At 41.8% G+C, this 22,037-nt stretch overlaps 1 protein-coding gene and 1 non-coding gene across 4 annotated transcripts in view; both read right to left on the reverse strand.

Annotated features, from left to right (window-relative positions):
* ZFR (zinc finger RNA binding protein) overlaps window positions 1-21,131 on the reverse strand; it is a 47,606-nt gene extending 26,475 nt beyond the window's left edge. For 2 of the 3 annotated variants that reach the window (XR_010994431.1, XM_068176342.1), the window contains exons 1-4: window positions 20,975-21,131; window positions 20,681-20,765; window positions 2,248-2,524; window positions 693-837 (exon numbers count right to left, since the gene is read on the reverse strand). Coding sequence is in view for 2 of the 3 variants with exons in the window: in XM_068176342.1 (XP_068032443.1) it covers window positions 693-837; window positions 2,248-2,524; window positions 20,681-20,765; window positions 20,975-21,011 (544 nt within the window). In the remaining variant the exon portion in view is untranslated. Of the gene's footprint in view, window positions 1-692; window positions 838-2,247; window positions 2,525-10,860; window positions 11,185-20,680; window positions 20,766-20,974 lie in introns of those variants that run through there. The other variant, XM_068176344.1, reaches the window with a different exon arrangement.
* LOC137465546 (small nucleolar RNA SNORA66) lies at window positions 5,108-5,245 on the reverse strand. Its single transcript, XR_010994688.1, has one exon. It is a non-coding gene; the product is annotated as a small nucleolar RNA SNORA66 (small nucleolar RNA).
* Window positions 21,132-22,037: the final 906 nt, after the last annotated feature.

A 22,037-nucleotide genomic window follows, 5' to 3' on the forward strand; every position in this document is an offset into this window, starting at 1 on the left:
AAGTGGGGGTTTGTTTTGGGAGTTTTATTTCATTTGTTTTGCTTTTTAGTGCTGGGCATTGGGTTGGTTTACTGTCATGGCTATACACTGCATACCATGTATCTCAATCAAATCACAGCTCACAGTAGTAAGCCTTAAATTTATTTGTTTTTAACTGTGCTATCATGTTTTTAACATGGTTTTAAACAACCTTCTTATCCAACAGTTTTACTAGAATACTCAAACCAAAACACACCTTAACTTACCTCTTAATTCTACATAAAAAAACCTAAGCAGGATTCATGATTTGTAGCAATCATGATATGAATAATGAGATAATTATATACATGAAGTACCTAGAGAACCAAAATAATATTTCTAACTGAGTTATCATCTGAACACAACACTGATTATCTCAACTACTTCAGCAAGGTTTCTAGACAAATCAGTAAGAACTTTGCCTAGAAGTATGTTTTGAGTGTATTTAGTGGCAGTCCAAACCTCAGAGGCAGCTACTTATGGCAACATCACAAGTGTTCTAGGCACAGTTCTAGAAGTTCTAGGCACAGAAAAACTTTCCACACAGTGACACAGATTACACAACAAAACTTAAAAAAAGAAGATAATGTGAAGCAGTCAAACAACTATTTTTGAGGCTTAAAGTAGTCAACAAGACTGTGAGCAACAAGAGCAGCTTGAATCATGCCACCCACCTGTCTGGTAGTAGGACTCAGCCACTGAGGGCTGTGGCTGGGCAGCAGCAGCCACGGCCGCCGCAGTCACGGTTGGCTGCTGATAATATTGTTTGTTGTCATATGTCACAGCTGGGGCAGTGGATCGAACGTAAGAGTAGGAATCCTAAGAATTCAAAACAGAGAAACCACCTCTAGGTTAATTGCTAGAGTAACAGAAATGATTAGCAGAGTCAAATTAACAATGTATTGTCTTCTGGCCTACTCAAGTAAAATAAAAACTCCCCACCTACACATACAGTATATGCATTAGAGAAATTAAATTTACTTTCATGGATACTTCAGGCCTGAAACTGCCCTAACCGCCTTCCACAGACTCAATACTGGAATTATCCTCATGCTATTAATCCCTTTCTCTATCAAACTATTTTTGAAAAGCATCTACCCTCAATGGTTTTTAATGATAGTATCAGATTCTATTTCTGTAAAATATTAAGAAAAAACCCACCACATATCTCTACAAAACATGATTTTCTACAAGTCCTAATAAATTCTCAGGGGTAGAAACATAAGCCTTTACTGGCTTTAAAAATCTCATCATTAACATTTCTCTTGGTTATATTTTTCAGAGTATGAAAGTGGTACTTTTAAAGCCTTCTTTACTGTTTGCTATATCAACTAGTTCATCAGGGAACCATAACTAGTCTTCAAAGGCAATACAACTTGCTCTTTTGATACATTTTCAACTCAGTAGACCTCTAATAAGCTTAGAAGGGGATGACCTGGAAGCCACTATATGCATGTACAAACATTCTCTCACCCTCACCATGTTTATGGTAAAGCACAAAGAGCTGACCAACTGAGGGGGAACAGGCATGAATTGCTAGAGCTGAAATACACTAATGTATTAAAATTATTTTTAATTCCAAGAAATAGAACAACAAAATCTTTTTTTGTCCAACCTGTGTAAACAGGAATTATTTTACTTAGTATAGGGACTCTTTTTTTTCCAAATCTATCTAATAACTGACCTCATAATATAAAATGAATTATAGAAGCTATACAAAATAATTGAGAACATGAAGCAATAATATAGTCCTTTTAAACAAACCAAAATGCTAATTAGAATCTAGATAATGCGCTGCTAAGTTCAGAATTAAAAAGTTGAAAAACTATTGCAAGAAACACAGTATTTCAAGATGAAAGAGAGCAAAAGCCCTTTTGCAAGAGCCTGTATCCACAGACAGGCAGGGATCCCAGAAGAGGATATCCAAAATCTACCTACAGGGTAGTTTATCTCCTAGGGCAATCTTCTGTCCTCACAAGCTTGGTACTAGACTCCAGTGGCACCCAGGAATCTGACAAATGAACTATTTCTACCTCTACAGAAAATTTTTACTGGAACAGTCTTTTCAGCTCCATGGCCCAGTTTACTGCACATCAAGCCAACATCTAAGCAAATGGAAGACACTGTTTTACTTTACAGCAGCAGTTGCAAAAAATCACATTTCCTTTTCCAAACAGGCTTCCTCCTCTCAAAAAAAAATTTTAAAAAAATCACACAGCAGGAACCTACCTGGTAATTCTGCGTGGTGACAGGAGGCGGTGGTGGTGGAGCTTCTTGTTGCCGCTGCGTGTAGCCATAGTCTGTAGCTGCTGTGGAATACCCGCCGTAGGCGGCAGCTGTGGCAGCAGCTGCCACGGCCACCGGGGCAGGCCTGGCCACTGCCACCGTGGCTGCGGCCGGGGCATAGGCTGCAGTGACCGTGTGCGCTGCCACCGGGGCCTGGTGGACAGTGTAGCTGGCAACTGTGGTTGGATGGGAGTAGGCTACACCCGAAGCTGGCTGCTGGCTGTATAGGCAGAAGACAGTAAATAATTAATCCAACATACAAAGCTAATGCCTACACATTTCAAAATCCCAGATTTGATTAATACTTTGCCTATTCTACAGAAAGATCTGGAGCAGCCTTCTATCTGTGCATACTCTTATTTAATGGCTTTTATTAACCATCTTCCATCCCCATGAAGAAGGCTGTATCATTCTTAAATTTCTGTGGATGGACACACACAGGAAGGGACATTAAAGACCATCTAGTCCAAACCTCCATGCCAACTCCTACTCAACCAGATTGCTCAAAGCCAATGCTGCCAAGGTTGGGACACCCACAACCTCTCTGGGCAACCTGCTCCAGCTGTCTTGCCATTTTCAGAGCAAGGAATGTCTTCCCAATACCTAACCTATATGTCCCCTCTTTCAATTTGCATGCATTACTCCGTGTTCTATCTCTACAGTTCCTGATATTTCATGCAGATGATTATTTACTTCATAAGGGGGAGTGTTTGTGTTGAGTCTTCTCTAAGCAGTGAACACAAGTCTTTCATTCAAAATAATGCAGTAGTCCCAAACTGTTAGCTTTTCCCAACTGGCAAGTTTTAAATGCTTTAGTAGTTCTTCAGCAGAGTGACACACCTATCAAATTAAGAAAAATGCTACTTTTGTGTGAGAGCTTATTACTGACCTGTACTAGCATGAATTTTTCATTACACCATATTCAAGCAATGAACTCTTTAAGACAGCCGTGAAAATCAGCTCGGAACTGTTGTAATTACTTAGACACACAGAACTGATAGGGGACTTCTCCAACAGATGGCCAGAATTTTAGAAGCTGGCTCCATTTGCTCAAGTAGAAGTCCACTGACACAACATGAAGTATCAAAAGTGCAGACAATCACATCAAGCAAGAAAACCACTACCAGAGCTCTGACAATCTTCCAGGCACATGCTGAGACTAATCTGCCTCTCTAAAATTTGCAGGTAGGATGGTAATATGTGGCAATTTACTAAAAATCCACAAATACTAACAGCAGAAATAAAAAATGATTGCTTCAAAGGTTTAATTACTTGAACAGAAACTAGAATTATTGTCCTGTACTGATACATAACTCTGCATGATGTTGTCCTATAATGATATATAACTGTGGATTATGATTAGAAGCTTGGAATAGTTATTTGATTTTTAAACAAATAAAGCAAAGCAGGTAAAATATCGCTATCTGGAACAATGACATCAAGTGGGGATTCAGTGATAATTCTGATTCTTTTTGCACATTGCCTACACTGCTGTTCAATAATAGCTATACACTTTTAATTTCACAAAAGACATTTCCACAACTCCCTTGTGTTCAGTAATTTTTTATTGTTTTTAGAAAACCTGATTTTGTCATTTCAATAGCAGTAGAACCCACTTACTTTAATAAATTAAAAAACCACACACACGCAGCTCCCTCCCCCCACCCCAAACCATTCTCACAGCACAAACAGAGAAAATTTTACTACTGATGGACTTGTATGACTGGACTCCACCTTCTTGCCATCACATGTTCCTCATTGCTTAAAAGACTACTTCCATTCTATCCAATTTTACTTCAGTGTGAGTTGTACATTCAATAATGTTTTATGTTATTTTCAATTATTAGCCTAAGAACAAAATGAAAATAACTAAACCACTTTGATGAACCTCACATTGCTGCTTGCAATGCCTCCTCCCTAATGTTCACAGGAAAATTCTGTTTACTTAACATGAGAAACTGGACTCCATCACAAAATTCAGGAAGACTCTTTTATAATGGTAGAAGTGAATGAAAGTCTATAAAATTAGGTCTCATTATCTACACAACTAACAGTACAGAAGTGTAAAATAGTCACAAAATCTGAGGTAATTATCATGGCCATATATATCTACTAAAATCACATTAAACTGAGTAAAGAGACAGCAGACTGCTAAACTGACTGTAGTTGAATACATCAACCGTCTGATACTGCCAACAAGGTAAGTCTTGCTTCACACTTTTCCTGCTCTTAGTCTCCCCTTCCCCCAAACACCAGTAGTGGCTAAGCCATCTTACTCCATCCCTTGTGCTAATTCTGCTACTTATCAAGCCATTCAGTGCACTGATTTAACTCATTAATCTAGCAGAAAACAATGTGAGCGTTTCCTGTTGGGGTCATATTTTAGCATGGCAGATATGTTAAGAAACACAGCAGCTTACAAAATAGGTCTGCTGATAGTGACAACCCATATTAATTATATATATATATATATATATATATATATATATATATATACATGGCAATGGAGCAAAAAAAGGGAGCAGAAGACTTGTGCAGAAGCACTAGCATGGCTGTTCCCCCATTTCATGAAACTGTTACAGCTACAAAATAAGATACAGTGCTCACATCACACTACAAAAGCAACAGTAGCAGTCAGTTAAGCAAAGAAAATGCTTTTGTTCTCAGAATATGTATGATTAAAGATACCTGATAGTCTTCAGTATTTAAAATTGTGAAAAAGATTACAAACATTACCAGCAGAACTATTAACAAGATTATGGTACAGACAACTTCATTTCTTGTGCAACTAAGAAGCAAAATTCTTTATCATGGCATAGAATTAACAGCCCAAATAAATAGATTTCTAAGGCTAATACAGGTTCTATGACCGTGTTTATTTCAGCAAACCTGTTCCCCTTGCTTCTGCAACATCATGCAGAGCTAGTGATCGAGTTTGCAAGACAGCAAGAAAAATATTCTAGAACTGACTTCTTCCTTTCTAAAAGTTGTGTTACATTATGTAACAGAAATTAATGGTGACATCACCTCTAAATTTGTGACATTCTTCTCTTCCATGGTCTTACTGAAGACCTTTAATATTAAGATGAGCAGACTTATGTTTTAATGTAATTAATTTACTTACAAATATCGCTGTGCCAATTTCTTTAATTAACTGACAAGAGTTCTTATCCTGGTTTGGTGATTATCACCTCCTCACGTTTGCTGAGATGAACTTAGCTCCCCCCAGATTATTTCGTCAAACTCCCTATTCCACTCTTCCTTCATCTGTGCACCTACCTATCTTAATATTACCTGTTTTTCTTTGACTACAGATTGCAAGAACCTCATGCGTCATTTCATACGAAGTTTCAGCTGTGCCACCCACTCTATTCCAGACAACTGCTTTTTTTCCCAGCAGTCTAGCTTCCTCAGAACAAATTCCTATAAAGTTACCTGTGTACTGACTCTATTTCCCTCACATCAAATAGCACAATATGCCACACTAGTAAAAATACTGAAGTCACAACCAATCCGTAGTGAACTCCACTGCAATTACTGCTATTTGATAATAGTTATTCTAATTAAACTAATCACTTTTACCAGCTCCTTCTCTGTAATTCTTTTACTAATCTCTACATTAAGCAGTCATTTTTCATATATCAAGTATTTCTTCTTAGTCTTGATAAATAAGTCTCCAAAAGATCTAGGCGTGTCATCAAAACCACATGCATGATCTTCACCACATCCCTCAACACCATGCGGAAAAGGTGACCTTATACAAATTATTCTGTATGTTCTATGAATTAAGAATACACCAATAAGTATGGCCGACTGCAGAGAAAGAAGCTAACTCATTGATGCAGCCACTTCTCTTTGTAGTTGATTCTTTTGTTCCCCAAAATAAATTCTAATATCCCTTATTAGCATTTTTGAGTCCAAGCTCTCTTCCAAATACACTCGATTCAGTTTGCTTTATTAACCTGCAGGAGTTTAAAACTCATAGAATAATTTTGGTTTACACAAGGATTTCAAAGTCACCTGTCCTTATCCAATGCTCAAAACACAGCTTATTTTAAAGCTGGAAGTTTCTCAGGGCCTTGTCCGGTCACGGGCTGACCACCTCCAAGAATGGAGACTCCAAGGCTGCTCTAGACAACCTGTGCCAGTGTGTCATGGTTTAACCCCAGCTGGCAACTCAGCCCCATGCAGCCACTTGCTCATTCCCCCACAGTGGAAGCAGGGAGAGAACTGGAAGAGTAAAAGTGAGAAAGCATGTGGGTTAAGACAGTTTAATATGGAAGACAAAGGCCACACACAAGCAAAACAAAACAAGGGTTCAGATAGGATGGATTAATGGGCCAAAGCCAATCATATGAGGCACAACAAGGCCAAGTGCTGGGTCCTGTCCTTAGGTCACAACAACCCCAGGCTACATTACAGACTTGGGGAAGAATGGCTGGAAAGCTGCCCAGTGGGAAAAGATCTGGGGGTGCTAGTCAACAGTGGCTGAACATGAGCATGGACACATCAGTTTGCCAGTGTGTGCCCAGGTGGCCAAGAAGACCAATGGAATCCTGGCCTGTATCAGCAATGGTGTGGCCAGCAGGACCAGGGCAGTGATTTTTCCCCTGTACTCAGGCACCAGTGAGGCCACACCTTGAATCCTGTGTCCAGCTCTGGGCCCCACACAAAACACTGAGGTGCAACACTATGCCCAGAAAGAGGAAGGTGTTCAGCCATCTCAGGAAAGCCAGGTTCCATCACAGAAAAACAGTTACTTGGGAAGACAAATCCCATCACTCTGAACATCATCTCCTTCCTCCTTCTCCCTCCAGTTTTATCGTTGAGCATGATGCTATATAGTATGGAATGTCCCTTTGGTCAGCTGGGGTCAGCTGTCCTGGCTGTGTCCCTTTCCAACTTCTTGTGCACCACCAGGGCCCTCACTGGTGGATGGGGTGAGGAGCAGAAAAGGTCTTGACTCTCTGTGAGCACTGCTCAACAGTAACTAAAACATCCCTGTTATCAACACTGTTTTCAGCACAAATCCAAAACACGGCCTAATATCAACTACTATGAAGAAAATTAACTCCACCCCAGCCAAAACCAGCACATGATGTTTGAGCATCCTGTCAAGAATTTTTTCCTTAATTTATGAAAGCTCCAGTTTCAAAAGCAAATGAGCTCTACACCAACACCTACAAAAGCAGATCCAGTTTCTGACCGCTCAATTCAATGCAACTACACATAACAATTCTTGGAGTGTTTAAATCCACTTTCAGAATAAATCATTCTTTAATTTAGGATGCTGTGAGTAGCTTCCAATTGTACTCTGCTGTACTACTATCAAAGCACATCTTCCACCAGAAATTTTCATTCAAAAATAATGTATTATACTTATACCAGACCTAATTCTTTAGGTCTTTCTGATTGTAATAGAAATAATGCTTCCCTACAAAGCTGACTTAATTTCTGTTTTCTGGGAACAATACACTCTTCTATGCTCATCTTCCTGTTCAGGTGCCTGTGTCACTGCATTTCACTATCCCATCCAGAGTCAGTTTGCAATGCACATGGCAATTGTTCTGCTCCAGATTCTGTAGGTATGTATTTGAGTCAACTACAGAATGTCATTTGCAGGGCCTTACCTAAAGTGTTTTATCCCTCCTTACCTGTTTTTAAACTTCCACATCTATAATATTTCCTCATCCTCTTTATTTCCTCTTCCCAAACATGGTCACCTCTATTGAGTAGTTTTACACCACAGTGTATACTTAACTTGTCCTTGTCCTACACATTATAACTGAATAACTCCAAGAAGGTGAGAGGCTAACTCTTTATTGGCAATACTGTATTACTGTGCACAAGTACTTTTTGTGAAACACCTTTGACTCAAATCTTTGAATAACATCTATTACAGTTTTTACTGACAAGAACAATGGGAAATACCAATCCTTCTGTTACATCAGTATCAGCACAAGTGCCACATATTGTAAAATACCACTATGATATTAAACCTGCTAGACAAGACTGATTGCAGTGAGCTGTGACCACGTATGTTTCTCCACAGTATATTTCTCTAATTCCATGATAATCTGATTATCAAAATAGCTGGCAGCACACTTAAAACAGTCAGAAGTTGTAGAGAGCAGAAATTGCTGGTCAACAGCAATTAATGAGCTACAGGTGTCCACTTGGCAAAACAATGTTCTTCAGCTCCACAACCACGTGTTTGTCTCACTTAAAAAGCCATATAAGGTAAGTTTGCAAATAAGCAGCATTATTCCCCAAAAAGCTTAGATAAGAACGTGCTAGATGGAATACAGGAGAACCGTTGTTAGTTACTTCCCAATAGTAACACTGAAAGAAGATCTGGATTTCCAAAGAATGACACAGTATTAAGAGCAATTCTGAAACAAATATTGAATTCTCTTCTGCAATACACTTATGTCTTGTCTTTTTTGATTTCCAGCTACTGCCGTTTTCTAGAAAAAAAATTGTGGAGATATTTTGTTTAAAACTAAATGGGAAGTAGAAAATTTTATGGTTTTTTTAGTGTTAGCAATATAAATAAAACACAACATTTTGATATAATGCTATCTATTTTGCCAGATGAATGAAGACTTTAAGATACTTTATATTCCCCATAAAGTATATGCTGAGTAAGTCATGCATTAAGAAATGTGATAATCCATCTGTGGCAGTTACTGTCAGAGGAAGAATACATTTTCAGGAAAAGGCAGCCTACTTCCAAGTAAGATATATAGCACATAAAGGGCATGTATACAGGAAGCATAGAAAATGTTCCACATAAGCCCTGCTTTTCATCACACTTGATTCATTTATTTGAATAAAAAAAGAAGAAATTAATTATTACGTATGTGCACATAACATGCTTATCTTCAGCATGCTGCTGTATTAACAAGCAACACATGCACACAAAGGCTGCTACTATTTCAGCTCTGTTTATCTCGTTGAACACTGAAAATTCTCCTCCAAGAGGCAAAGAACATCTCTGATTTTTCAGTTTCAGTTTTCAGATGAGTGCTGTTTTGATAGACAGTTAGGATCTGGTCTAAAACCAAGTATGTCTCTACCCAAAATAAAGTATTCCTCAAAAATTACAACTTTAAAAAAATTATTTCTTCCAGGGGTTTGGTTTTTTTGCCTTTTTTTTTTTTTTAATTTAAGGAAGTGATTTCCATGCACAATATTTAAGATAAGTTCTAAAATAGTTTTTTAAATATGAGTATCTTGAATAAAACCTTCCACTAATTAGGATGCATTTTTTGATTTGTACCTTTTAGGAACATTGGAACATTTTAGCATTTAAGGAACCATATTTGGTGAAATCTAAGTGCCAGGTTTCTCAAAGTTTCACAGATTAGTCTATTAATAGCAGAATAGCAAAAATACAGTTCTGCAGTTCTTTCAGGAACATGATGATTGAAACAAGTATGTTCTAGTTCTGTAAAAACTGTTAGAAGCAGCGCAATCTGCTACTGCTTCAGATCCTAACCTAGGAAGAGGCACTCCTGAATAACTGGTCAAATGAAGTTCCAGATGTGCTAATGGAACATGGACAGAACAAAACCAAAATTAGAATTAACCAGGGAAAAAAAGTGAGTTTTAGTCTCCTAAACACACTTGACAATAAACAGCATAAAATGGTGAAATGAAATATCACATTATAGTATGTTGTACTTTAGGAGTGACTTTGCCTCTATATTTCTGGAGCCTGTCACTCACTACAGGCATAAATTTTTTCAATATTTGAATATCTTCTTAGAACTTTACAGAAAAGTGCTTTTTTCCTAGTCTAATGCAATTTGCTAGGAATCCAGAGAGACCTGAAGGTATGCAAATGTACTATACTCTCATGAATTCTGCTAAATTTCAGTAGTTTAACTACATAAAGCCTCAAAAAGACAGAGTTTTGTAGCCATTTTGAGTTTTCCCTTCCCCTTCCTTGTTCTAAAAACTTGTTTGCATCTTGTGCCATTACAAATACAAAACTTGTGCCATTACAAATTATTGATTGCCACTAGATAGCTAAACCATATACTTATCAATAACTCACCTCAAAGATTAACAGCTTCATGTTTTCAAAACATCCTTTCTTCTTTGATAATCTCTACATTTAGTTTCACAATCTGATTTAAATCTAACCAAATTCTGCCATGTTTTGTTCCTTGTATATACTGCAGGTGTCTGTAACAGTGCTGTAATGTATGTTCTGTATCAACCTCTCATTTCTTGGCTACACACAACAGACAGACCACTGCCCATACTGCTTTCTTTAAAAAATTAATTTTTTTCCAAGTCTATTCAACAGCCTTAAATGGTAATATGCAAAACAAAAAGAACTGAGCTTCAGAGGTTACATCTGCCTAAAAAAGCAGCAGCTATTAACATCATCCCTGTCAAAATCAGAGAATGGCAGAGACTGGAAGGGACCTCAGGAGGTCATCAGGGATCCAATCCCAGTTAGGCAGCATCACCTACAGTGAAACACCCAGGACCATATCCAGACAGCTTCTGAGCATCTCTGAGGATGGAGACTCCACAACTTACCTAGCCCCCATGCACAAGGACTCAGTCATTCTTGTATTCATAAAGTGCTTTTTCACATTCAGAGAGAAGCTCCTGTGTTCCAGTTTATGCCCATTGCCTCTAGTCCTGGCATTAGGCACCACTGAGAAGAAACCCAACCCCCTCCTCTCTACAGACTTCCTTCAGGTATTTATACTTATTAAGATCCCCCTCACCCTCCTCCAGGCCAAACTGTCCCAGCTTACCCAGCCTTTTCTCATTAGAGAAATGCTGCAGACTCCTCAGCAGCTTTGGAGGGCCTCTTGGGCTCTCTCCAGTACACCTGTATCTCTCCTGTACTGAAGCCCAGACACAGGATTCCAGGTGTGGCCTTACTGGTACTGTATAAGAGAAGAATGATCACCTCCCTCACCCACCTGGTAGTACTTTATCTAATGCATCCTAGGATGCCATTCCCTTTCTTTGCTGCAAGGACCCACTGCTGGTTCACATTCAAGTCTGGTGTCTACCAGGATCCCCAGGTCTTCTTCCTTTCCAGCTGGGTGGCCCATGGTATATACTAGTGCATGGGGTTGTTCTTTTGTACTGAACTTTGCACTTCCCCTTGTTGAACTTCCCGAGATTCTTGGCAGCCCTTTTATCCAGATTTTTGAAGTCCCTCTGGATGTCACTGTAACCCTCTGGCATGTAAGTCACTCCTCATAATTTTCTGTCATGAGCAAGCTGGCTGTGAGTACACTCTGCCCTAACATCTGGACCATTAATGAAGATGCTAAACAGAAAAATGCTAGAATTGGCAAGTTCTCCATAAAAGGAAGGAAACTTCACTAGTATGGAAAATTGTACTAAATGGTTAAAACATTCTGTATTTCCTGCCTTAAGCTACTAACTTTGCTTTTCTAGCACCAATAATGTAACTATGCTCTAAGCTACCACTGCTGTATTTCAGTAGCATACAAAATTTCATACATAATTTAACACCCCACAGTTAAGCCTATAACCATCAACCCATTCTGAGGATACAAAGGACACAGCTACACCATTAACAGAAAATCTTCCCAAAGTGCTCAGCTCCTAAAGACAAGCACCTGCTGCAAATTTCAACTACTTGGCAGGCTTTCCCTCCTTAAAATGACAAAGGCTTCTTTGATTCAAGGCACCCTTTACCCCTCATTCACCACCTTCTCTGGATCCCTATTACAGCCTATTGCAATACTGGCATACAACCCAGGTTAACAAACCCAGAGCCCCTTATTGCCTTTCTAATGTTGGCATATCTCCTTTGAGAGTGGGAACTCATTGATTTGAAAAGAAGTCCAAAAAAATCCTTTCACAAACAACAGTACTGGAGGCTTCTTGTGTACATTGAGCTAGAACAGCATGCTTACTACAGCGTGTCATGGTTTGACATGGAAGCAAATTTTTTCAGGAAGTTGGGTCAAACCAATCAGTGGTCAAGTTTGGATATTGGCACCTGGAGTGACCACTGAAGGTATGGATACACCTCTGAGAACACAGGGGGTTAAAAGCAGGAACTCCCAAGAGCTCGCTGTCTTTGGTTCCGGTCAGGGTGCTGTGCAGACCTCCCCTGCCCAGCCATGGGGCTGGGTGGGGGAGGGGGAGCCATGAGGCCTGGTCGAGGGGGCTGAAGGACTGCCGTCCAGGGAGTCTGAACTTTTAACCCTTTCCTGAGAAATGAAGGCTTTGTAAAATATTACTCCTCCTTGATTTGAAGTAGGAGAGAGACAGTCTGTGATCTGAGATGTTGGAAGAGGAAATTTTTGAGTGGGAGGAGACGACGGAGTGGCTTGTGGCTGGACTTTTCTTGTTAGCCATAGACTGAACCAAATTCTCCTGCAACAGAGACTGCATTTAGGGGGATGCGTTGGTGGGCCAAGAGACCTGTTTCAGTGACTACCAACAGAGGAATGGAGAGAACAGAGGAAAGCTGAAGAGAGTGTGGAGAGGCCCTCTGTCTTCAGAGAAGAAGAAGGGAAGAAGATCTCTGTTTTCGGACCCTCGGTCCCAGGGGGAAATGGGGGGGACTGTAGTCCCAAAAAGGAGAAGCTGTTGGACCCTCGGCCCCAGGGAGAAATAGGGGGGACTGTAGTCCCGAGATGAGAAACTGAACTGTTGTCTCTTTTGGTCCAAGGCAAAGCATCCTTAAAGGAGCCCTATGAACAGTCTGTCCATGCACGGTGGTGAGACCACTGTGATATGGAAAGGAGAGTGGCAGATTTTCTCCGGGCGGTTGCCATGTGTGATGTGGAAACACAGGAGGTTGCAATTGTGTTTCCTCGGGGGTCTATGGTGCAAGAGAGACTCCTCTCTCCCTTGATGGACTGAGTATTGATTATCTGAAGGGTGGCAACTTGATCAGGATCCTGGGTGGTGTCTCACTGTAGGTTTGTCTGGAAATTAGGTGGAAGGAGGAAGAGTGTTTTGAAAGGTCTTCATCCAGGATTTAGTTCCTGTGTTTTATAGTAGTAGTAGTTTAATAAAGTTTTTTTCTTTGTTATCAAGCTTGGGCCTGCTCTGCTCTGTTCCTGATCACATCTCACAGCAATTAGTTGGGAAAGTGCATTTTCATGGGGGCACTGGCATTGCGCCAGTGTCAAACCATGACACAGTGCTAAACACTAGCACTCGTTGACCAAAAGAGAATCAGCTCCACACAGCTCTACCATATTCAGTGAAGCCTCTTCTGCCAAGAATGTATGTGTCAAGATGTGATGGAACTCAAGACAGCATGGGCATAAAGTACACAGAGCAAGCATTCTGAGTTTTTAGCTTCATCCCGTGGTAAAACTGACTACTTTCACTGCTCAAGTCTAGTAGTACATACTGTCTGCAGAAGAAGTCCCACCCACTGTTCTCCTCACCAACCCGTTTTCACCAATACAAGACTGAATTATGTTTAGTGATATCTTAAGCTTGGTCTGGTATGCCTGTGCAAATTACAGCCCTAACATCTCCGAAAGACTCAATACTTTTCAAACTAGTTATCTAGATGAAGAAGAGTTAACTGGGGCAGATATTGAAGACAAAAGTAATTAGAAATACTAGCAATTGTGAAAAGAACACTCCACCCCCAATCAATTCTCAATAGCCAACTCATCCATGCGTAGCAATTCACTTTTTTTGTTGTTTTACGCCACTTGAATGTGCTGTAACATGGTGCACTACATTTGAATTCCAAACCAGCTGTAATTGCAAGAGTTCACTTCCATTCTGCTGCCTAGAAGATTGCATCTTAACCTGGACTCACAGGCATTGTGGTCTGTTCTGAACTTGCACTGCTAAAATTGCCTTTATCTGTGACAGCTCACCACACTCAGTAATATTCAAGCTGCTTGAAGGCAATTCAAAGTTAACAAATCATTCCTAACTACCCAAGCATCTTCCACTAGTGTTCTGTTTTGTTAGAGCAAGACACAGTATGAATACCACCAAGGTGAAACTCACAACACTTAAAATTCTTCACCTTTCTAACAGAAACCAAAACCATAATACAAGGTTAATTAAATGAAACTACCACATTTGCACACTTCTTTGTCCAAACATTACTCAATGCCCCTATCTCTCCATCAGCATTTTAACCAGCCAATTTGAGATTAAAAGCATAACTATACCTCTCTCCAGCACCGAACCAAGAAGGCTAATATTATTTTATATTGGAAAGACAAGCCAGTATTAGGGTGTTATTTTCAAACTGAGCAGTCACACAGTGGCTCAGGTGAGGTACATGGTGTGCACACACACAGAAAAAGATGACTAGTACCACCAAATTCCACATTTATTTCAGGATCCTAAACAGATGGATTAGTACAGTCACTTCAATAAGTAACAAATGAGGTTTGCATTGCATACAGGTTTATAACCCTAGGCCCTAATGCCACCACTAGCAGAAAGCACAAATTGTAAAGGTCCTGTTCAGAGAAATTTTCTGCATTACTATTTGCATAATCTAATGCTTCCCTCAGTAAATCACGATATTATTACTGGGTAATGCACACAAAGCATTTTAAATGAGTAGGGTAGCAGGAAATGTTACAGCAGCAATAATACTGAAAGGAACAAGAATGCTTCTAATACATTATTTACAGGTTTAAAGGGCACTTAGCTCTTTTGCTGTCTTTGATTAAATATGAAACAAGATTTCAAGTATGTTTTATGAAAATTAGTATTTATGAACTAATAAATGCAGTAATCTATTCCTCTTCTTATCTAGTTAATTGAAGGAACTTTACTGATTATACCGTCACAACAGTAGATATTATCAAGTTCTGCATACCCATTCTGATTTTGGCTGGGGTAGTTAATTTTCCTCTTAGTAGCTGGTTCAGTTCAGTGTTTTGGATTTAGTACGAGAATTATGCTGGTAACACAGATATGGTTTAGCTGCTCCTCAGCAAGACTCACTCCCAGTCAAGAACTTTTCAGTTCCCTGTGTTCTGCCAGTGAGCAGGTGCACAAAAAGCTGGATGGGAGCGTGGCCGGGAGAGCTGACCCAAACTGGCCAAAGGGTTATTCCGTGCCATAGAACATCATGCATGCATGTATAAATTAGGGCGAGTTGGCCAGGAGCTGCTGATTGTTTCTGGAGAACAGGCTGAACATTAGTCAGCAGGGGATAAGCAATTGTGTTGTGCACTGCTTTTGCCTCTTGAGTTTCATTCCCCCTAATCCCTTCACTACTACTATTACTTTTATTGGTATTACTACTATAATTCATATTTTTTATATATATATATTTTTTTTTAATTTTCTTTCAACTATGAACTGTTCCTATCTCAATCCAGGGTGGGCAGGAAGTGAGGAAGAACTTGTGTAGTACCCCCCCAGTACTACTGGCTGGGGCTAAACAGCAACAACTCAGTACTCCTGAATTTTCCAAATCCAATGTCTACCACCTAAGCATCTATCAACCTGGCCTTTATAACCACTTCAAATATCAGTATTTAATGTTAAAACTTGGACAAATTTTAATTTCTTCTTCATGTGAAGGACGACAAAGTATTTAAATGATCCACCATGGCCATGGTTAAGCTGGAATTCCAGGAAGACACAGTGACTTCTATGCTCCACTGTCTTCTTAGTTTCTTAGTTTAAATTCTGCATCTGGGACAGGGCAACCATGAATGTGTGGATAGAATGGGGAAGGAGAGGCTGGAAAGCTGTGTCACAGAAAGGACCCTGGGTCTCCTGGTCAATGGCGAGTTAAACACGAGTCAGCAGTGCCCTGGCAGCCAGGAGGGCCAACCCTGTCCTGGGGGCATCAGGGACAGCATCAACAGCGGGGCAAGGGAGGGGATTGTCCTGCTCTGCTCTGCACTGGGGCGACCTCACTTCAAGTGCTGGGGACAGTTTTGGATGCCACAATATTATAAAGGTATTAACCTGTAAGACAGTGTCCACAGGAGGGCTCTAAGGATGAGCCTGGAGGGGAAGCTCTGTGAGGAGTGGCTGAGGTCATTTTGTCTGTTCAGCCAGGAGACTGAGGGAGACCTCACTGTAGCCTTCAACATCCTCACAAGTGGAAGCAAAGAGAGACACTGATCTCTTCTCTGTGGTGACCAGCAAGAGGACCCAAGGGAAGGGCCTCAAGTTGTATCAGGGGAGGTTTAGGTTGGGTATCAGCATAAGGTTTTTCCACCCAGAGGGTGGCTGGGCACTGGAACAGGCTCTCCAGGGAAGTGGTCACAGCACCAAGCCTGACAGAGTTCCAGAAATATTTAGACAATATTCTCAGACACATTGTGTGATTCTTGGGGATGTCCTGTGTAGGGCCAGGAGCTGGACTTTGATGTTCCCTGTGGGTCCTTTCTAATTCAGGATATTCTATGATCCTATGATTCACTACTAATAACACAAATTAGAATACTGTCATTTTGAGGAACTGCAATTCAGAGAGTTTATTCAGAAAGAATCTACAAGAAGTCTAGAAGTAAATTCAGAAACTTTCCTTAAAAGCACCTTTCAGCAATCACTTAATAGAACAATTTTTTCCTTTGAGTCTTCTGAATGGGAAATCCACAACTGTGAATACTCAAATTCTGAGGGACCAGCTTATAAGCTGAATGTTCCCACATCTCCGTGGGCCCTGATGGGATTCACTCCAGAGTACTGAATGGGCCAGCAGCCATTACAGCAAGACCTCTCAATCATCTACTGAAGGCCTTAGGAGTCTGGGCAGGTCACTGCTGACTGGAAGCTTGCCAGTGTAATTCCCATTTACAAACGCATGAGGCAAGAAACGGAACTGGAGACTTATTAGTGTAACCTCAGCTCCTGGAAAAACTATGGAGATACTAAGTGCTACTGGAAGGTGAAAGAATTGTCAAAAACAATGCAATCATCTCCCACAGTCAACACAGTTTCACAAAGGAAAGTCCTGTTTAAACAACCTATCCTTTCATAATAAGGTCATTTACATCCTGGATGAAGGGAAGGCAGCAGATGCAGTTCCAGTTTGACTAAAGCTGCTAAAACTATCCCTCACAGCATCCTTTTCCAACAAGTTTTCCAGCTGTGGGATGAGCAGATTCACAGTGCTCTGGCTGGACGGCAGCAAAGGGCTGTATTGAATGGGGCTACATCTGGCAACCAAGAGCTGGGTGCATCATGACCAACATGGCTAATGAATCAAACTGGGAGATGCTGTGGACCTCTTTAGGGAAAGAGGCCTTGGTGAGGGATCTAGATAAATTGGGAGCATTGAGCAGTCATTAATGGAGTGAAATTTAAGAAGTTCAAATGCTGGATTCTGCACCTGGGATGGGGTAATGCCAAGCACAGGGATGAAGTGGGAGAGGAGTGGCTGGACAGCTGCACAGGGAGGTGGGGCTGGCTGGTGCTGGGCTCAGGGTGGGTCAGCAGTGCCCGGGCAGTCCCAAGGACAAACCCCATCCCAACAAACCCCATCCCAGAGCACCGAGCACGGCACAGCCGGCCCAGAGAGGGGATGGTCCCGCTGGGCTCAGCCTCGGGGTGGCCTCACCTGGGGCCTGCTGGGCCCTGCAGGTGGAGAAGGATGGCAAGGTCCTTGAAGGTGTCCCAAGGAGGAAAACAAAGCTGGTGGGAGGGCTGGAAGGAACTTGCTGTGAGGAGCAGCTGAGGAATTTGGGCTTGTCCAGTCTGGGGAAAGGGAGGCTGAAGGGTGACCCTACTGCTCTCTGCAGCTTCCTGAAGAGAGGAGGTGCTGAGCTCTCCTCCCTGCAATCCAGGGACAGGACATGAGGGAGCAGTTCACAGCTGCACCAGGAGGCCTTCCTGGCCATCAGGAGGCATTTCTATAAAGAGAGGTTGGTAGAGCACTGCAACAGCTTCCTAGAGAAGTGGTCGATGCCCCAGTCCGTCAGTGTTCAAAGGCATTTGGACAGTGCCCTTAACAACGTGCTGGAACTTGGCCAGCCCCGAGTGGGCACGCAAGTGACTGGACAATGACTGTAGGTCCCTTCCAACTGAAAGAGTCTTTTCTATTCCTTGAAATTAAACAGAGTCTACTTAGACTCTTTTCTTTCTGATGCAAAACTTAGGCTTGTTAATTTCTCTGCATGTTTCCAGATGAAGACTTTATATATTTTGAGATATTCATATTTTAAGATATTACAAGAAAGGTGTGTATGCTAAAAGAATTGCACAAATTTTTGAACTAAGTGCTAAAATCAATAAAATTCTGATTATTATTATTATTATTAGGGAGCATTGAGTCATCTAAAATTGCAGACTAATATTCTTACAACATATCAGAATTTTTCACAGCCATTTTGGCAAGAGAGAACCTCTAAAAATGTGACCGATATTGTGTTTATTACGAAAATTTCTGTTTGTTGCCATAAAAACTACAGTGTCAGAACTTCCAAATGGTGTATGTATAAAGAACTAAAGACTTCAACTGCAAGTGTGATTTTTTTCCTCATAAAACAACTTGTTACTTTATGCAACTTTTTAAGAATCCACAAGTTAGTTCAGCATCCAGAAACACCTTTTATTTTTCAAGACTTATGAGGCTCACCTGTGCACTAAGTAGGTAGAAAAACATTTGTTTGTTTATTTATTGCCCTGGTTTCCAAGAACTTGAGTTTTTTATTCTGTGAACTGTCATTTCAAATACTGGAAAAAAACTTAAAGACTTGTTGTAAAATCAAATCTTACCATCTTCCCCTGCCACCACCATCTCCTTCTCAAATATACTGGAGTGGAAAACATTATTTGTAGCACTGTGTAAACACACCAGTAAGGACCTAACAAGGTCCTGTCTTCACTTCCAGATGTGGTAAACACACAAATAATTTATAGGATGTAGAGTCTTTTACTGATAGCAAATTAAAGAGTATCTTAAACTTATGATAGCAAAGGAAAAAGGTTCTTTTGATCTGTTTTCCATTTTCTCAAAAACACACTTAGGATCAGCTATTAAACTTGAATGTTATTCCAATTATACAACTTCAAAGGAATTGTTCAGGATCTTTAGTCTAAAGATCACCTCAACCCTGCAATAAAAGATTATTTTCAAAATTCATCTGCACTTCAAAACTGCAGACATACAGATCTTGGCTTATTATTTACTTAACCTTTATACTTAAAAGGAAGTTCTATATATATGTCCCATATATTCACTATAACTGTTACGTAAAATGTAAACACATACACGCACTGTGAGTACCCAAAGGAACTAGAAGATTAGCTAAATTTAATCCTCTATTAGTCACCAGAGTAAATTAAATTCAGTGTACTTCACATTAATTTTCAGGAAAAAAAATCAATGGAAAAAACAGAGTTATTCCAACACCTCCACAAAAGTGTACATCCCTAAAACTGTATTAGGTATGCAATTTTTATTAGCTACTAGCACACCTCTGCATTCATTTGTTAATAATCTCTGATATATTTGCTTTATTCTTTTGGGTTTTATCTTATTTACTACAACTTAGGCATTGAGGAAGGTCTTTATTGCAGGTTTATGGAATGAGCAACATAAGATTCAAATGTTGACTTTAAGGTGTCACTCCAATACAAGCCAGAATTGCAAAGATGTTCCTGACTGTATATAGCAAATTAAGTAATATGATGTCAGAAATTGTGATATAATAGATGCTATCAATTGCTTCTTAACACCCTGGCCACAAATTAGATGAACAAAAACTAAAAAGACACCAAGACTTGTGGCAGTGTGTCTGTATGATATCTGTATTGATAGATCTATCCAGACACATAAGACACAGGTATATATACTGTCTAACACAGTCACATGTCCTCAAGTTCCATTAGAATACTGCTCCTGGTCTTAGAAATCAGAGTAGAACATTTTTTTTTAAAAGACACCTGTCCATGAAAGTACCTTCTCTACTTTCTTAGACAGATTAATCATAACATTACTTCAATTGGATTAAGTCCCCTGCTATTTTCCGGTGCTCCATCTCTCCCTGATCCATCCAGCCTCCCTTAGGTTGGTTTTCAACCCATGTTAGAAGGGATTCTGGGCTCCCATAGTGACAGCAAAGCCGTGGGGAGCAAGGCCTGTGCTCCCCGAAGCTGAGGCAGGAGACGGGCCTGGGGGCGGCACACGGAGACTCGCCGGTGCTGCTGACTGACTGCAAGTGGCCATTTTAATCTAAGGGCCTGGGGACCCGCTGCTGTTGCTGATGATCCTCCTCCTCGGCGGTGGCCAGCCCCACCTGCCACCCCCAGGCACACAGGGAGATAAGAACACAGCCGCGGGCGCGGCGGGAGGGTCCGAGCACAGCCCACGGCACGGGGCGAGGGGCGGGAGTTGCCCGGGGTCCCGGCCGGGCAGAGGGGCCCTGGGGGGGCCCCGGGAGGTCGCGGCGGTGCTCACCTGTACTGGGCAGCAGCCCCGCTGTGGGTGAATCCAAAGTAGTTGCCGGTGGCCATTTTGGCATCTTCCCCCAGCCGGCTGGGCACTGCGGCGGCGGCGATCGAGGGGCGGCGGCGGCGGCGGGGGCCATGACAAGAGGCCCGGCAAGAGGAGGCGGTGTGGAAAGAACGAGACACACAGAGGGACAAGGGAGAGAGAGAGAACGGGAGCGCCGGGTCAGAGTCGGCGCCTCAGGACCGACCCCCGCCCGCGGCCCTCTCCCAAAGCACGGAATCGCAGAGCACCGCTACTCACCATAGGTGAACGAAACTACCGGGCATATGGGAATCATGAGTCCGGCCTGGCAGCGACGGCGGCGGGTGAACTCTCAACTCTCCCCCCCCTCCCTCCTCCTCCCGCTCGCTCCCTTCCCCCACCCACCCACCGACGGCGACAACGGCGGAGTGCGGCTGGGCCGGCTCCGCTTGCGCAGGCGCGGGATGTGCGCGGGGCCCGCTGGGAGATGTAGTCCGACCGCAGCCGAGTTCCCGTTCAAGGAACAGGGAGCCGCCTGCGCCCCTGGGACCGCGTGCGCAGGCGCGGGATGTGCGCGGGAGCCGCTGGGAGCTGTAGTCTCGCTGGCCGGCCATGAGGAGCCGCGCTCGGGGCGCTCCCAGAGCACATTCACGAATTTGTATACACGGTGTGCGGAATCCCGCCGTAGCTCCTGTGTGCTTACTGCACGAGCAACGCTGCGACAGCCTCACCCACAGCGGGCCCGTTCGTGTGACTTTTCCAGAAGCCAGCAGTCCGTCAGATCAGTCCTGAAACGCGCTGGGCAGCACATCGTGGCCAGTGCAGTGACCTCCCGATCAAAGGCACCGAATGAGCGTCCGTTCCCCATGGCTCTGCCGCTCCTTCCGGCAAATCCTTCCCTCTGAGCATCAGATGTCCCCCAAAACTCTGAACATAGCAAAACTTGAATGCTTAAATACTTTCATCCCATTTACGTATTTTGCCTGTGCTACAGAGTGCATTATTCATGAACGAATCGAGGCCTATAAAACGATTAATAAACACAGGATTCAGTAAAAAGTATAATTTCAGATATAATTTTGTTTACTGTAAGCTAAGCCTACTCAAAATACACCTGTTTGGGATGTCGTCCTGCAGTCCTAACAAAAGCAGGGATTCCCACATCCCACAGTTGCTGTGGTCATAGGCAGTAGGACTGTAAGGATATTATTGTTCATAAAATGAGAAGAGGAAAGTACTTTCTCATCTCATCGCTAACATTATTGCAGTTCCATATGAAGTACAGTTATTTTTGATGCCAAACATCCTTCTCAATTCACTGAATATAATGTGTTGGTCATTA

Source organism: Anomalospiza imberbis, chromosome Z (genome assembly GCF_031753505.1).
Source record: "Anomalospiza imberbis isolate Cuckoo-Finch-1a 21T00152 chromosome Z, ASM3175350v1, whole genome shotgun sequence".
NCBI lineage: Eukaryota > Metazoa > Chordata > Aves > Passeriformes > Viduidae > Anomalospiza > Anomalospiza imberbis.